The sequence below is a fragment of the Tachysurus vachellii genome, chromosome 5 (assembly GCF_030014155.1).
Source record: "Tachysurus vachellii isolate PV-2020 chromosome 5, HZAU_Pvac_v1, whole genome shotgun sequence".
Lineage (NCBI taxonomy): Eukaryota > Metazoa > Chordata > Actinopteri > Siluriformes > Bagridae > Tachysurus > Tachysurus vachellii.
In genome coordinates this window covers 27,682,763-27,699,458 of record NC_083464.1, presented here as the reverse complement: position 1 = coordinate 27,699,458, position 16,696 = coordinate 27,682,763, and the positions used below count along the sequence as shown (strand labels likewise).

Genomic DNA, 16,696 nt, shown 5'->3' with positions numbered 1-16,696 from the left:
TGGAGTGATCTTTGTTGGTTGACCACATGTGGTAATGTACCAATGGTCTTAAATTTCCTACATTCTTACAGAATCTATATAACTGAGTACAGACTCCTAAGAGAGCATTTTGTAACCATTTTAATTAAAGGATAAAGCACACACAAGAAAACTGACCATGATCACCCACAGGTGAGATTTACCAGTACTTGCCAATTTAACAAGCCTCCTCTGTATCTGCAGCTGATGTTCGACCTTGACTCCTCTACAACAGAGTATTTAAAAAATGTTTAGAACATTATGACTTAAATATGAGGAACTTGTGGTCCTAACATCTGACTTGGGTGTCAGTAGCTGGTGCATGCACATGTTTACATGACTGGTATATTTACTAATAAGTTACTGCCATATACCTGTAATACACTAACAGACAGTAGTCCCTGGTTTGTGTGCTTGTTTTGGCAATGGTTAAAGTTTGCTACATGGTTTACAAGTTTCAATATTTTTAAAACCATCTTGTTATGCCTGAATAGGACTAACTGTGTGTTATGGGGGACCGTTATGTGTTTTAGGATTGTTTTTGGCTAGGTATTGCAGTGTAACATTTATAATTCTGACAAAATTATTGCTTAAAGAATAAAATTTTTTTATTCCACAGGAAGGTGAAGTTGAGGCTCCAAATCCAGCACCTCAGCACAGACCAAGAAGTTCCCCAGACGTGAAGAACAAGCTGTGCACTCCTGTACCTGCCACAACTTCTGCCATTCTGGAAGAGGGGGACAAGATTGTGACAGAACTGCAGGTGTGTGTGAGTGTGTCTGTGTGTGTGTGTGTGTGTGTGTGTGTGTCTGTGTGTGTCTGTCTGTCTGTCTGTGCGTGTCTCTGTGTGTCTGTGCATGTGTCTGTGCATGTGTCTGTGTGTGTCCCTGTGTGTCTGTGCGTGTCTCTGTGTGTCTGTGCATGTGTCTGTGTGTGTCCCTGTGTGTCTGTGCGTGTCTCTGTGCGTGTCTCTGTGTGTCTGTGCATGTGTCTGTGCGTGTCTCTGTGTGCCTGTGCATGTCTCTGTGTGTCTGTGCATGTGTCTGTGTGTCTGTGCATGTGTCTGTGCGTGTCTCTGTGTGTCTGTGCATGTGTTTGTGCGTGTCTGTGCATGTGTTTGTGCGTGTCTGTGCGTGTGTCTGTGCGTGTGTCTGTGCGTGTGTCTGTGCGTGTGTCTGTGCGTGTGTCTGTGCGTGTGTCTGTGCGTGTGTCTGTGCGTGTGTCTGTGCGTGTGTCTGTGCGTGTGTCTGTGTCTGTGTCTGTGTGTCTGTGTCTGTGTGTCTGTGTGTCTGTGCATGTGTCTGTGCGTGTCTCTGTGTCTGTGCATGTGTTTGTGCGTGTCTGTGTGTCTGTGCATGTGTTTGTGCGTGTCTGTGTGTCTGTGCATGTGTTTGTGCGTGTCTGTGTGTCTGTGCATGTGTCTGTGCGTGTCTCTGTGTCTGTGCATGTGTCTGTGCGTGTGTCTGTGCATGTGTCTGTGCGTGTCTCTGTGTCTGTGCATGTGTTTGTGTGTGTCTGTGTGTCTGTGCATGTCTCTGTGCATGTCTCTGTGCGTGTCTCTGTGTGTCTGTGCATGTGTTTGTGTCTGTCTCTGTGTGTCTGTGCTTGCGTCTGTGCTTGCGTCTGCGTGTGTCTGGGCGTGTCTGTGCATGTCTCTGTGTGTCTGTGCATGTGTTTGTGTGTGTCTGAGCATGTGTCTGTGCATGTCTCTGTGTGTCTGTGCATGTGTTTGTGTGTGTCTCTGTGTCTGTGCGTGTGTCTGTGCGAGTCTGTGCATGTGTTTTTGTGTGTCTCTGTGTGTCTGTGCATGTGTTTGTGTGTGTCTCTGTGTGTCTGTGCATGTATCTGTGTGTCTGTGCACGTGTCTGTGCACGTGTCTGTGCACGTGTCTGTGCACGTGTCTGTGCACGTGTCTGTGCACGTGTCTGTGCACGTGTCTGTGCACGTGTCTGTGCACGTGTCTGTGCGGGAATTTTTCCATCTGTCCATTTGTTCCATGGCTTTTACTCATGTTTTTTGTACATGAGGTCTAGGCCTTAATTGTCGAGTCATTTCTGAATAGCAGTTTTTACAGGAAGTTTCTTTGTGCACAGTAATGTGTTAGTGTCATGGTGGCAGACCATGTAATACATGATACCACAGTACAGAAACAGGGCCCTAACACCCTGCATATATTCTCTCCCTCACAGGCTTTCCAGAAGTGTCTGGTTAAGGACATAGAGCACAAAGGTTTGATAGAGCCACAGATCAAAGAGCTAAGATCTGGGGCCTTACTGTCCCTCAAAGATAAGAAGGTAATGTCCATCTCCTACTAGCTGATTCTTCCTACCTGCTCGTCCCTGGTGGCTGCAGTTTCTAATTAAAATTGCTTTTTGTCATTTTCAGACTCTTCTGTATTGTGTAATTTTTTACCAAAAATTCTCACAGTCTTGCTGTTTATAGTCTGATTTTCTCTCATCTATTTAAAATGTGAATTATAATCAAATTAGACTGATCTCATGCTGAGATCATGCTGGTAATCAAATTAGATCTCTTGCAGCTCTTTTACTTGCAACTCTTTCTTACTTTTTTGAACATAGATTGGCTTAGTGTCCATTCTGTCCATTTAATAATCCAAAAAATCCTTTTCTCTTTATTATAGACCTTTAAATATGCATCTCTTAATCTATAAATACATATTTATATACTAAAAACTGCAACACTAGCTCTTTTTCCATCAAGATGTAATTTCTCCAATAAAATATTAATTCATTATAATTTTTGTAGACAATTTGACTGCATTTTCTGCATCTAAATTTCATATTCGTGGAACATCAGCACTGTGTAGGTAAAAAAAAAAATTCAGTTTAGGACAAATTGCAATTGCTATAGAGTCCCTTTAGCTGAAAGGACCCAGTCTTTGCTCTGCTCTGTTACTCTCACCTGGAGCATGCCCTACTGTAAGCCTTGTGATTTAATCTTCTAGGTTTAGATCCTTTTCTTTCCTTTGCATTTCTGCTGCTTTCACTAAATGTATATTACTGCAACGTCAGATGATGAGGTTTAAAAAGTTGTAATATTATTCACAGATTTCACGCTTATTTTACAGTAACTATCAAAATAAATATGAAATGTACATGGTTATGAAATGGAGAACTATAAGTCTGGAAATGTTGATGTCTTGTTTTAGAAGTTAATATCATTTCTCTTACCACAAGCTTTTAGAAAAGATCAGAAAATAAACATTTGAAAGTAATTTAATAAAAAATAATTTATGCCTAGAATGATGAAGATGAGCAGATTTTATGGGAAACAAATAGCTAGATATCACCAGGTAGATAATGTAGTGGAATGGGTTGTGTGGCATAATGTTATTTATCATAAACCTCAAACAGAATACAGAAATCCAGGACAACAAAGATCTGGTCATGGACGATAATGGCAACACAGTACGTCAAAATACAGGGGTGAGCATCAACTTACAAGTGTACACGTTTTCTTCTATCCTTCATTCGGTGTCAAAAGGCAAAACATTCTAATCACAGATAATGTGCACGTCACTATAATAGATTTGTCTGCTACTCATTTTACTCTTTATTTTTACTAAAGTATTAGTATTATTAAATAATGATTACATGAGTATGAAGCTCACTGTTAATACTTTCATTATTTCCTTCTGTGACCTTTAAACCTTCAAGGTCATCTATTACGTCACAGCACAGATCACCAAGGAACCTCCTGAGGAGTCAACTGACCACAGAGCTGCATCTCAGTCATCCCCATCACAGGTGTCACATGTCAATACTTATCAGAAAAACAAGCAACTGGTATCCTCAGATGGCCTATCTGGTATCCCAGGCCATGGCCTAGACAACATTTGGAGTTTTCCTAGCGATCTACCATATAAACAACTGACTTGTTCAAGCTCAATGAAGACAAAGGAACAAGGCCCAGGTAGCCCTACACAGGGAAAAGTCCATGTAGTCAAGGTTCCACAGGTGCAACTTAGCATAGAGGAGACAGTGGCATCTCCAACAGCAATTTGTACAGCAGTCTCCCCTGGTGGCTCTGACCTTATTCACTCTAAGATACCTGCAAATCACGGTGAGGTGAATTCAGCAAATCAGCAGGAGGTGTTTAGTTTGCCCAAGAATAGGGAGCGCAAATATGAAGAAGAAAGTGAAACTTTCCTCAATCCTGACTTGTCAGAAGAAGAACCTCCCCCCCCTCCTCCACCTGATAATATTGCCTTCATGATCACCAACACCAAAGTGCAGGCTTTGTCCACTGGAGAGTACCAGGAGCTTGTAAATGCTAAAAGAGGGAATGTGCAAACTGTGACTGTAGGCAGCAAACCACAGAATAACCAAGGCACTGACAATGCTGAAAATAGAGAATCCAATAAAAAGCCAGTCATCATCATTTTTGATGAACCAATGGATATACGCTCAGCCTACAAACGCCTTTCCACCATTTTTGAGTGTGAAGAGGAACTAGAAAGAATGTTGGCTAAAGAAAGGATAGAGGAAGAAAGTGATGAAACTGATGATGAGGATAAAAGAAATGGGGGAGTTCAAGTAGCACAAGATGGGGATAAGATGAATTCTGGAAACGAACAAAATGGGGTTTCATCTTCATCAATGTTATCTGATGGGGAGACTGTAACACTGACTACTAGTAATACCAAACAGGATGTTAAGAAGAAGTTCAAGTTTAAGTTCCCTAAAAAGCAGTTGGCAGCTCTAACACAGGCCATTCGCACTGGTACTAAGTCAGGCAAGAAGACTTTACAGGTGGTGGTGTATGAAGACGAGGAGGAATCAGATGGTATGATTAAACAACACAAAGAGACCAAGAGATTTGAAATTCCTTGCTCTAAGCAAGATCAGACAAAATCAGACACAAAATCAGAGTCTGTTCCCCAAGAAACACATGGAAGGACAGAAGAGATCCGAAAGAGCACTTACAAGACACTTGATAGCCTTGAACAGACTATCAAACAGCTTGAGACCACAATCAATGAAATGGGTCCAAAGTCTTCTAATGATTTGCTGTCCACTGAATGCTCTAAACCTCCTAGCAGCCAGGGAGCAGAAGCTTTAGACAAAGTAGTTCCTCAGAAACGTTTGGTCACCAAAGCTTACAACTCCAGCAAGCGCCCTAGCCTTCGGAAGAAGCCCAAACCACATGTTCTTCCTCGGCCTGCTGTGATCACCACAACAGGGGTGTCTGTCACCAGAGCTCCTCATCAGCAGGTCTCTCTCTAGCTCTGACCGCCTTGGTAGTGAAGACTATGGGTTTCTTCATCTCCTATTCCTCACAGTAATCCCATTCTAACCATTGGCTTTCACAGATTCCTAACTTCCTCTTCTTTTTCAGAGTAATGAATACGGGATCTATACTTTTTAACCCTATTTCTAATCATAATGTCTGTATATGTCTAGTCTGGTGTTTTGTGGGTGATTTTATAAGCGCCTACACCATTGACTTCATTTATTCACTGATGAGTTTCTAACTTTGGGTTCAAGCAGCCGAAGAGATTACTCACAGACTAAGAAGAACACTCTCACTTTGTCTTTGTTTCTGATTCTTTTAAATGGGTCCAAAGGTTACACAAACAACATTTTTTTCTGTTGGTGTAGAGGTTTGCATGCGTCATTTCCTCTCATGGGGCCATATTCATAAATCTTAGCAGTAGCTACTGTCAGTTAGCACTTTCCTTCAAGTGTGTTTAGCTTCCCTGGGTTGTAGCATGAGAAGTAATTTAAAAAGGATGATAAGGTTCATGTAAAATTTGGAGAAAGCAGAACTAGCCAGCCTTCCTCGTTGGTAGCTGCTATGTCAGAGCTGGATATTGAGTGGAAATTGAGAAATGGTCAAATTGAGAAAATGAGGTAAGAAAAAAAAGGGTGTGTTAATCCTAAAAGTCATTCAACTTCAGTAACCACTTTTACTGGGTCTACTTAGCTACAAGAGAACTGTGGTTATAAAGTGAATATTAAATGTGAATAACATCGTGTGTGTGTGTGTGTGTGTGTGTGTGTGTGTGTGTGTGTATTCCCTCCTCATGCATGGGGTTCTTAGGATAGACTACAGATCCATTGCATCTCAGGATAAAGTGGTTACTGCAGATGAATAAATAAGTAACTCTTAGTTGGCATATTTTAGGGTCACTTAGAAGACTTCTTGGTGATTTAATTCTTTGTGAACATGGCCCCTGATGGCTCTATTTAAATGTTACGTAATATCAGAGATTTTGTGCAGATATTGTTTCTCTTTTACAAACCCTTACACCATATTTTGATTTTCTTTATTTTTATTCCTTTTTTCTCCTGTTTGGTTTGAATCCCTCTTGCAGAATAACAACGTGGCCTCTCCTACTAGTCGGATGCCAGTGCCCATGTCTGCCAAAACCAGGCAGCAGCCAGGCACCTCAGACAGAGAGAGGGCAACAAAACAGCTAAAGCTGCAAGACACACAGAGGCAGTTTCGCCAGGTAGCCTTATCATAGGACCACTGGTCCACTTAGCCAGGGATCAAAATAAATATCTAGCTGAGTAATAAAGAAAGACTTAAAAAGAGAACTTGGAACAACTGTACATTGTGTGAACAACTCAGTGCAGTCATGTTGGATGAGATGTTGATGACTGTTTCCTTGGCTGTGACTGAAGGCATGACGCATCTGTTACCTCATAACATTAATGGAATGCTTCTGCTTATTCTGCTTGTGGTTTTGATGCTATATCAGTTACAAGGGGAAAAAAACCCTTATTATTAACAGCATTTTTTTACTTTATTAACACTCACTCTATACTGTGCTTTGTGTAGGTGCTGTTTGAACTATTAACTAAAACTATTTCCCATTTTAATACTTCACTTTTGCACCCAAACCTACATTAAGTAATATCTAACGCTACAAATATAATTGTTTTGCATAACACAAACCTCCATGCTAGCCAAGGTGATATTTCACTAAACCCAATATCAGACACTTTCCCCTGTTCACCTCTCAGGGGATGAGTCCAGGATGAGTCCCCCTACTAAATCTCCACCCTTTCTGGAAATGTTCTCGCTCTCCTTGGAGTCTCCTCTGGTCTTGTATAACTGGTTGGTTTCCTTTACACTTTGGATCCCTCACTTTAAAATATGAATGATCCTAAAACAGGAATGTTCTTCCTTTCCCCTAATTTTCACTCTTCTTTTTCACTTTCAGCCATGAACAAAAGGATGATATTGTACTTACCTTTCGGTGCGGTGTGTGTGACTTTCAGTTAATCGTTTGTATATTTTCTGTGACTGTTAATATGTGATTGTTAATATAAGATTGTTAACTCCTGTGAGTGTAATTTAAATGTTTTTGAACATCTTCACATCTTTATCATGATAAAACTTAGGGATGAAAATCCATGTTTTTGACATCTTTGTTTACAGGCTAATGGAATTGCTAAAAGATCTGGAGGAGATCCAAAATCCACTTCCCCTACTATTTCTGCCTCTAAAATCCCTGCTTTTTCCTCTAGTGCAGGAAAATGTGCTTCTCAGCCTGATGCTACTAACCCTGTTAACCACTCTGCTGTTCTCTCTTCCTCCTCCTCCTCATCTAAGTCTTCCATCCCCAACACTCGCTCTATCCCTAACTCTTCCTCACAGATTTCCTCCCTTTCTAATGGTTCTCTTAAGCTTGCACAGTCCACTCACAACACTAAAAGCTTGTCCTTGTCCACACAGACTCAAAATGGAAGATATTCCTCCTCTTCCTCTTCCCACTCTGCTCTGTCCCCTACCATGTTGTCACAGGTTTCAAAGAGTATCCGAACCATTCACACGCCCAGCTTCATCAGCTACAGTCGGCCACACAACAGGAGTGCTGGGAAATCAGCTATTCCCACAGCAACAAGCACCAAGGACGCATCATAGAATGCTCGACTGCTTTGCCATCATTTGCTTCTGTTGTAATGAGGTAGTGCTGCTCTGAATTTGCTCAAATTCAGTATACCTTTATACTCTGATACTTCTGTAGCCACATTACATCCAGTTCTGTATACATTTACAGCATTTGGCAGACGCCCTTATCCAGAGCGACATACACAATTGCTTAATTTCTCTCATTGAATGCATAAACTCTGGTTCACTAGGCTAAAGACTTAAATACCATGAATCACTGTTCAGAGTTTTTTTTTTTTTTTTAAATACACACATACAACAAACAGGAAAGAAAGTGCTAGTTGAAGTGTTTCCTGAACAAGTAGGTCTTCAACTGTCGTTTGAAAATAGCCAGTGACTCAGCTGTCTGGTCTGGACCCCTAAGGGAAGTTCATTCCACCACCTTAGTGCCAGAACAGAAAAGAGTCTTGTAGTATACTTGCCTCTTACCCTGAGAGATGGTGGGATGAGTGGAGCAGTGCTGGTAGATCGGAGAGTGCGACTCTCAGTGAGGGTATACTTTAAGTGTTGATTTTTTATTTTATTATTATTATTATTATTTTGCCTTTTTTCATTCAGACCTGTGGCTGTTGCATATTCATACATTAATTATTTTTTGATCCTCACTTCATTTTGTGGAGTGTTCGAAGCTTGAATTATCTGAAAGACATGGTACCAGAATACTGATCTACTTAAAAGTGAGTAGGTATTCCTAAATAAATGCAAGATAAAACTGGATGCTCATACAATATATTTATCTGTTGGTCTTTTTAGTTTGACAGATGGTTGTAGCAATTATTATAATTTGTTTGCTTTAAAGTACCGATAATGTACCTGTATTAGTTTTCTGATTAGCATTTTGAGTTTTTTGGTGTTTTCAGATTACTGCCAATGTATTTAAGATTTTTGTCAGTGGTGATTATTCCTGTTTGCCAAAGTTATTTCATTTTCTATCCTCGTTATACAAAATGAATGAATATACTCCAACAGATCCTACCTATATGAAATTCTCTAGCTTTACCATAGGGCTATGGCTTTTAAGTTAATAAATGTGCTCTTATAAATAGTGTACTACCCCTGTATATACTTTGAGTTGAGTTTTGGTTACATGCTGCAGAAAGGTTTATTTCTGTGTCTGTCTGAATCTGTAGAGAAATAATGCCATAGCATGTGAAACAATACACGTGCCTGCACAGATGTTGTAAATAGATTCTTTTTAGATTGTGTAAAGCTTTAAAAACTTAACACTTAATACCTAAACTGCTTAAAATGTCTTTGGGCAAGACTCTGAAAACATTAAACATCTGCATGTTTGTCATCTGCATTGCATCTTATTGTTATTTTGTTATAAATTATCTCCATGTGTTTAGATACAAGCCTAGTAGACTGATGTAAAAACAGTCACTACTGTAATTATTTCCACCCTTTAGAAATGACAGAAAATAATCATTAAACATAAAACCACAAAATAGTTTGTCTTGTAATCATTTCTACACTGATGCTTGTGGTCAGAATGTGCAGAAATATCCTTAATATCCTTACGGAAATATCCGTAAGTCTTCATTGGAGGCAACCAGATATTCAGCTTTACTGAGAAAGAAGAACCGAGTAAAACAACTTAAAGAAACCTTTAGTGGAACCAGATGCTAAAAGGAAGCCACCCTCTTCTGGCTTACAGAAATTTTCTTTCACAGCTGTATACTATAAAATCAGTACTGAGTAATAAAAGAGTACTGCATCTGCTGAAAGAATGATACTTGAGTGTGTGAGTGAAATTACTCACTGAAGAATGGCTGGGATTTAAACTGAACTTGGGAAGTGTAATCTTTCAACAAAAAAAAGGGATTCTTCAATCCTTAGCAGCAGCAAGTGATTCTCAAGTGTCAGGAGCCCAAAGAAGTGACTGTAGGGATGGAGCAGACATGTCTGTAGAGAGAGAGTCGGGATCCGTCACCCCATCAGGCATCAGGACTAATGTTTAGTCACTTCTGTAGTCTGAAGACTTCCATAAAACAACAGCAAATTGTATTGTAACTTCTGTCCAGGGTTTACGATGCTGACAGACATTTGTGCTCATACTGTGGTCAAGATTGATTTGTCAGTGGGACTTTCATGAATAAATCCAGAACTACTTAAGTGTGTTAATAAAATAACACAGTGGTGTGAGATTGTGTGTGTGCTTTTTAAGCTTTTTTGTCTTTCTCTAAGCCTTAGTTTGTCAGTGACACAGGTTTAATGGCCAAATGTTTGTGTCTGTGACAAGGATAAATGTACTTTGGAGCATGAGAAGACTTAAACTTTGCAATTTGTCTAATAATTGTTCGTCTAAGTTTATAACTTTTCACATGTTTTTGTTTCAAGGAATATGCCGAACAATGAAGTTTTCTCATATTTAACTACTTGTTGTTCTTAAACTTACTAAGTTAAAACTCTCCAGCCTGTAACCATGATATTACATGTCAACAGTTACAGTTTATCCTGCATATATTTGTTTCAGGCTCTTTCATTTTCTAGGTCATTTTAAAATATATTTCTGAAAAACTTGAGCATTATCAGTTTAGTTGTTATACTATTCACATTTGTTGTTCAGAATAAACATTTGTTGTTCAGGCAGAGTGTTAAGATTATACCGTTGTTGGTTATTGGCTGTTAATTACAAATTAACTGTTTTAAATTTAAAAACAAATCTGAAAGGCACTTTTTTGCTCTTTTCTTTAAAGAGTTTTAAACCTCATTAACTATTACAACTACAATCTATTTTTAATTATTTAATGACCTGTAATTCAGTCCATATATACAGTATAAAAACAGTAATTACAGTATTCCTCCACACAAAATAAGGGTGGCTGACCTGACATTGCAGTAGGACACAGTTTTTGGTAGTAACTGTGCTATACTGTAAATGCTGATTACAGTAGTAGTCCAGTGAAAATACAGTAACTGGCAACCCGGCTGTCAGTAAATTTACAACAGAATTTTTTTAAAAACACCTCCTACTTCATTTTACCATTTAATCATAATTGCCACTTTATTAGAAACATGTACACATTAACTGCTATACCAGTTGGTTTTTATTTTATAGAAAAATAGAGGTAATGGTTGTTGGTTCCAAGTGGGCTGATATGTGTAGTGTCTGTTACTATGTGGTTTGTTATGATGAATGGAAATACAATGTACAGCATCTGTGGTCCATCCCAGCCAAAACTAGGTGGTACAGTTGGGCAATGAGTCGAAATATTGTGCTGTCCAGTAGTGGAACACACAAACACTTACTTTCCATATGGTCATATTACCTCTGTCTGACACAAACACACTTTCAGACAATTTTAAAGCTACATATTTAAACATCACCCTTTGAGCTGCATCAGGACAAGACACCAACAATTAAACTGAACTTATAGGCATAGTTTTCTACAGGTGTCTTAGAGATTTTACATTGAAGAATTCTTGACCTCATCTTTCACCCAGTAGAAACGGACAACTCTGAAAATAATAAGTAGTAGGGCTCAGCTAATGAGAAAGAGGAACTTCAGCTGGAAGAAGGTTTCCACTCAATAAATAGAAATGCAAGGTATGCACTGTTCTGTGTTTACAGTCCACTTCTCAGAGCCAAGTGACAATATATGGTTGGGTATAACAAACAACAAAGGGAGATCATGACTGACATTGTGTAGCAATGCACAGCTCAAATCTGAAAACTGAGTGCACTAATTATGAGACCATGATGGGTCTCATCACTAAGAACTACAAGTACTGCTAACTGCCTGCTGTAGAGCCAACAATCTGAACATTGACCAAATTAAATCTCTAGTATCCAGGTGAAGTTACTCACTGAAGAGAAAGTGAGACTTGGGCATAAACTAGTTTTGGGAAGTGCAATCTTTAGGGGAATATCCTCAGCAACAGCAAGTGACTCTCAAGTGACAGAAGCTCAAAGATGATGTCAGCATCAGGATGGCCAGACATGTCTGGAGGGCAGAGAGAGTCAGGATCAGAGTAGGTAAGGAGCTAATAAAGTGTAAGGAGCTAATAAAGTGCAACAGACTTAGAACAAAATTGTGATGCATGGGGAACTACTCTTCACACTTAAAACAAACATTTACGGATGTCATTAGGTTTTACTGAGAAAGAGTGGGAGGGTTTACCCACAACAGGAAGAAGGTAAACATTGCTTAAAAAAAGAGTCATACAAAAAGCCCTGCTGAAGCAAAGCACATTAGACAATCAGAAATCACCATGAAAGAATTATTCAACTTATCAGTTGTAAGTACTTAATCTCTCACTGTACTGTCTTTTTCAACAAAATATGCTTTAAATGATAGAATTGTGGTCTCCAAATATTTTGATGAAAAAATGAATAGTAAAATACATTATAATTGTAAAATGTTATATATTCTGTGGAAAAGCCATGTTTTGAAATAGCAGACTTTATCATCAACAAAAAAAAATCTTTTTTGGCCCTCACACAGTACCAGGGCACAAAGTGCTGTCTTAATTTTTATGATTAACATTAACATGGTATATAGAATGTTGCATGTGACTGAAACATTCTATAGACATTTATATGGTTATAGTCCTAACAATGGGCCATTTACTCGACTTGGAACATTTATCAGTCATAAGACACCTCTGATGTAAATCAAATTTAGAATAAAAGAAATGAAGGTTGACAATTACAAAGGCATTACAGATTTTTTGCCTACTTTTTCTCCATAACTGAGTGATATGTTCTGTCTCTCTCTCTCTCTCTCTCTCTCTCTCTCTCTCTCTCTCTCTCTCTCTCTCTCTCTCTCTCTCTCTCTCTCAGAGAGAATTGAATTTCTCCATGGATGAGAAATTTATGAATTTCTCCATGGATGAACAGAGTGACATCTACTCAGCTTGGTCCAATAAGGAGAACATGTTTTTTGCCACTTTATACATCATTGTCTTCATCATTTCTGTTCCGTGCAATTTGCTGGCTCTGTGGGTTTTCTTTCACAGCAAGAGCTCTTATTCTTCCAAGGTGTTCCTTCTGAACCTGGCAATAGCTGATATGTGTTATGTTTTGGTGCTGCCCATGCGTGTGATTTATCATATTTCGAACAGTGACTGGCTCCTTGGGGAAGTATCTTGTCGCCTGGTGGGATTCCTGTTTTTTATAAACCTCTACTGCAGCATGTACCTCATAACTTGCATTGGACTGGACCGCCTGTTGGCCATCATCCTGCCCCTGAAATATCAACACCTGAGGAGAAGTAAAAATGGTAAAGCGGTGTGTATCGTATTGTGGGCATTGGTGACTTGTTCAATGTTGCCGGTGCTGTTCTCTCCTCAAACTGTGATCTTAATGTCATCAGGGAGGAATATGACTATTTGTAAACAGCTGTACTTGGAAAAAGTATCTTTCAAAGCCTTTGTGTCAACGGCAGTTGCAGTTGCTGTTCCTCTGGTCTCTCTGACGGTGTCTTACATCCTCATTTTTCTCAAGCTCAGAGTGATGACTTTTCACCATCAGACAGCTGCCAAAAGTAAAGCAGTCAGAATGATCCTGCTGACTGTGGTCACCTTCATAGTGGCCTTTGTGCCCTATCACGTGCACCGTTTACTTTACATTGAGCGCCACAGACACAGCAAGTTATCTGATTCTGAAATTAGATATTTGGCCATTGGTAACCGCTTAACATCTGCTCTCACGTGTCTTAGTGGTATAATGGATCCAATTATGTACTTCTTCCTGGCTAGTAATTACAAGAAAATTCTGCTTCAGCTGTGTGGACGAGCAACAAACAAAGACAGGCAGCAGTCTACTTCCTGAACTTTTCACTGTATTTAAAAGCTTATAAAGCTTAAATTTTATATATAATTTAATGTAAATTAGTTTATCGGATTCTATTGTCACAATAAACAACATAACAATGAGTTTATTTGTCTATTCTTTCATATTCTTTAATTAATGTCATCAATAATATAAGATGATTGTTTTTCACAAAATGTTCTTGTTGGTATTTTTAGAGCCTGACCTAGTGAAGTAGCACAAGGATATGTTTTTGCTAGAGACTCAAAACACTCAAGTTTGCTCTGGTTTTGGTCATCTGCGAAATGTTGTAAATGTAAATAAATAAGCTATTTAATCATGACAGTATATTCCACATTTAAAAGTAAAGTAATTATGCAAAGTACAGGACAGGAATTAAATCCATCAAGGTTTACTTTAATTAGACTTGTGTGTAAAATTTCACACCATCATGGGCACAAGAAGCATACAAAGATTTTTCTAAAATTACATTGTCATAAAACTGTGTTAAACTCTCAGTGCTGGTCACAAATCTGGATAAAATGGGAGAATTTGATGCATACCACAGTTCTAGTGTAAATTCCCTTTCTATCCCATTATTGGCTAGATGACTTATACTTATTTCCTAGTCTCTCTAGTTTATTCAAAATGGTGCAGAAAAAAATCAAACATCCTGTGTGTAGGGGGTCTGCAGAAGGCACAACACATCAAACCTTAAGGCTACAGCAGAAGACCACAGGTTTCACTCTTGCCAGCCAAAAACAGGAGCCTGAGGATATGATGCCCACAAAAAAAGGTGATTTGTTGTGATGATCTTCAGCTGAGTTCAGCTTTAGTTTTGAGTCTCCTTGGCTGATAGGTTGTGAAACTCGCTGTGGTCTTCTAGCCTCAACCACCTCAAAGTTTGATGCTTTTCTTCTCACTGTGGTTGTAAAGAGTGATTATATCAGTTACCATATATTAGTTACTCATATATACCCATCATGGCAGCTCAAACCAAACTGGCCTACTTAACTTGTATGGCATTTCCACCAACAGAACAGTCACTCACTCATTTTTGTTTGTTTTTGTGTTTGTTTTGCACTAATATGTGTAAATCAACAGTTTATGAAATATCCAAATCACCTCATCTGGTACCAACAACCCTGCCATTGTCACAGAGATCTTTTTCTTCATTCTAGTGTTTGATGTGAACAGAAACTGATGCTCCTGATACATGCTTTTATACAGTACATTGTCCTGCTGCCACTTTATTGGCTAATTAAATAACAGGTCTGCAGGGGTTCCTATGGGCAGTGACAAATACTTTTATTTAATACAGTAACAACGTTAACTAGGAATATGTGCACCACAAGCACAAATACCAAATGTATGGTGACTTTCTGTCATTGCCTCTGTAGCCTCTGTTTTGTTAATTAGGGATCTATATCTAAATCCTGATTTTTGTGAAGCTGCTCCTTGCATTTCAAAAATGTATTTTTCAGTTTCATCGGTGATTGTTTCTTGAAATAAATGTCAATCATTCATGTACACTATACAGGAAGGAATTTAACAGGAAGAAGAATACAGTAAATGCTTAGCCTGTAGTGGTGAACATCACACTACATGTATGATGCTGTAGTCATTACTCCAAAGCACAAACACACATGTACACACAATTTGCTTGCTGCTGTGTATTTCTGACTTCTCTTCTTGCTTCTCTGCACTTTTAGGACCCTAATCGACCAGATATCTTATTACAACACATCACAATGTCTACCACAGACCCTAGCCGTGTGTGTTCTCTTCTCCCTCTCCATCACTCTTTTCTGACTGTAATGTCTGCTTCCATCATCACTGTCACTGTTTCTGTCCTTAACCTCATCTTTTTTCTCCAAAATGAAACCATGAGAAGGCTCTGGCCCTGGACAAGGCAATGTATTTTAATATATAATAAAATAATCTTAGTTCAATTAAGTTAACCTGACCATAGTAATTACACTAGACACTCACGAATCCTGTCTGTACACAACACACACGTGCTGTTACACCTACAACCAAATTTAATTTACAACAATAAAATTCAATAATTTTTTTTACAGACGACACATGAGTGACTTCCTGACATGGCAGATGCCTCTGACAAAGTGTTCAAATAGTTTTTTATAAAATGAACACAGGTTTTAATAAAATGAACAATGTACCTGATGATCAAACTGATCTAAACGAACCGACTCAAACAAACGATTCACAGACATCATTACAACACTTCTCTCATGAACTCACCAGAGATCATTCTTCTTCTTCTTCTTCTTTCGGCTTTTCCCTTCAGGGGTCGCCACAGCGAATCATCTCTCTCCACTTAACCCTATCTTCTGCATCCTCAACACTTGCACCCACTAGCTTCAAATCCTCATTAATTACATCCATATACCTCCTCTTTGGCCTTCCTCTTTGCCTCCTGCCTGGCAGCTCCATGTCCAACATTCTCCTACCAATATACTCACTCTCCCTCCTCTGAACATGTCCAAACCATCTTAATCTCGCCTCCCTAACTTTGTCCCCCAAACGTCCAACATGGGCTGTCCCTCTGATGTACTCGTTCCTAATCCTGTCCAATCTTGTCACACCCAAAGAGAACCTCAACATCTTCAGTTCGGCTACCTCAAGCTCTGACTCCTGTCTCTTCTTCAGTGACACTGTCTCTAAACCATACAGCACGGCCGGTCTCACCACTGTCCTGTACACCTTCCCCTTGATTCTTGCTGATATTTTCCTATCACACAGAACTCCTGACACCTTTCTCCACCCACTCCAACCTGCCTGCACTCGCTTCTTTACTTCTTTCCCACTCTCTCCATTACTCTGGACTGTTGACCCCAAGTACTTAAACTCCTGTACCTTCTTCACCTCTTCACCCTGTAACCTTACTGTTCCACTTCCCTCCCTTTCATTCACACACATGTACTCAGTCTTACTACGACTGACTTTCATTCCTCTTCTCTCCAGCGCAAACCTCCA

At 39.2% G+C, this 16,696-nt stretch overlaps 2 protein-coding genes across 8 annotated transcripts in view; both read left to right on the top strand.

Moving 5' to 3' along the window:
• The window catches only part of si:ch211-285f17.1 (sickle tail protein), a 63,298-nt gene extending 54,034 nt beyond the window's left edge, over nucleotides 1–9,264 (top strand). For 4 of the 7 annotated variants that reach the window (XM_060870930.1, XM_060870929.1, XM_060870928.1 and 1 more), the window contains 6 exons: nucleotides 638–781; nucleotides 2,208–2,312; nucleotides 3,393–3,464; nucleotides 3,696–5,252; nucleotides 6,356–6,493; nucleotides 7,429–9,264. In XM_060870930.1, the coding sequence (XP_060726913.1) occupies nucleotides 638–781; nucleotides 2,208–2,312; nucleotides 3,393–3,464; nucleotides 3,696–5,252; nucleotides 6,356–6,493; nucleotides 7,429–7,914 (2,502 nt within the window). In that variant the 3' untranslated portion in view covers nucleotides 7,915–9,264. Of the gene's footprint in view, nucleotides 1–637; nucleotides 782–2,207; nucleotides 2,313–3,392; nucleotides 3,465–3,695; nucleotides 5,892–6,355; nucleotides 7,252–7,428 lie in introns of those variants that run through there. The other 3 variants (XR_009648477.1, XM_060870932.1, XR_009648478.1) reach the window with 3 other exon arrangements.
• A 2,815-nt stretch (nucleotides 9,265–12,079) lies between these two features.
• Nucleotides 12,080–13,821, top strand: si:dkey-96n2.3 (uracil nucleotide/cysteinyl leukotriene receptor). The gene is made up of 2 exons (XM_060869343.1): nucleotides 12,080–12,183; nucleotides 12,728–13,821. The coding sequence occupies exons 1-2, from the start codon at nucleotides 12,157–12,159 to the stop codon at nucleotides 13,715–13,717; spliced, it is 1,017 nt and encodes a 338-aa protein (XP_060725326.1). The 5' UTR covers nucleotides 12,080–12,156; the 3' UTR covers nucleotides 13,718–13,821.
• Nucleotides 13,822–16,696: the final 2,875 nt, after the last annotated feature.

Coding starts and splice junctions, on each gene's coding strand:
- si:dkey-96n2.3 (XM_060869343.1), top strand. CDS start 12,157: ATGAAAGAATTATTCAACTTATCAGTT. Junction 12,184..12,727: donor AATTATTCAACTTATCAGTT/GTAAGTACTTAA, acceptor TCTCTCTCTCAG/AGAGAATTGAATTTCTCCAT.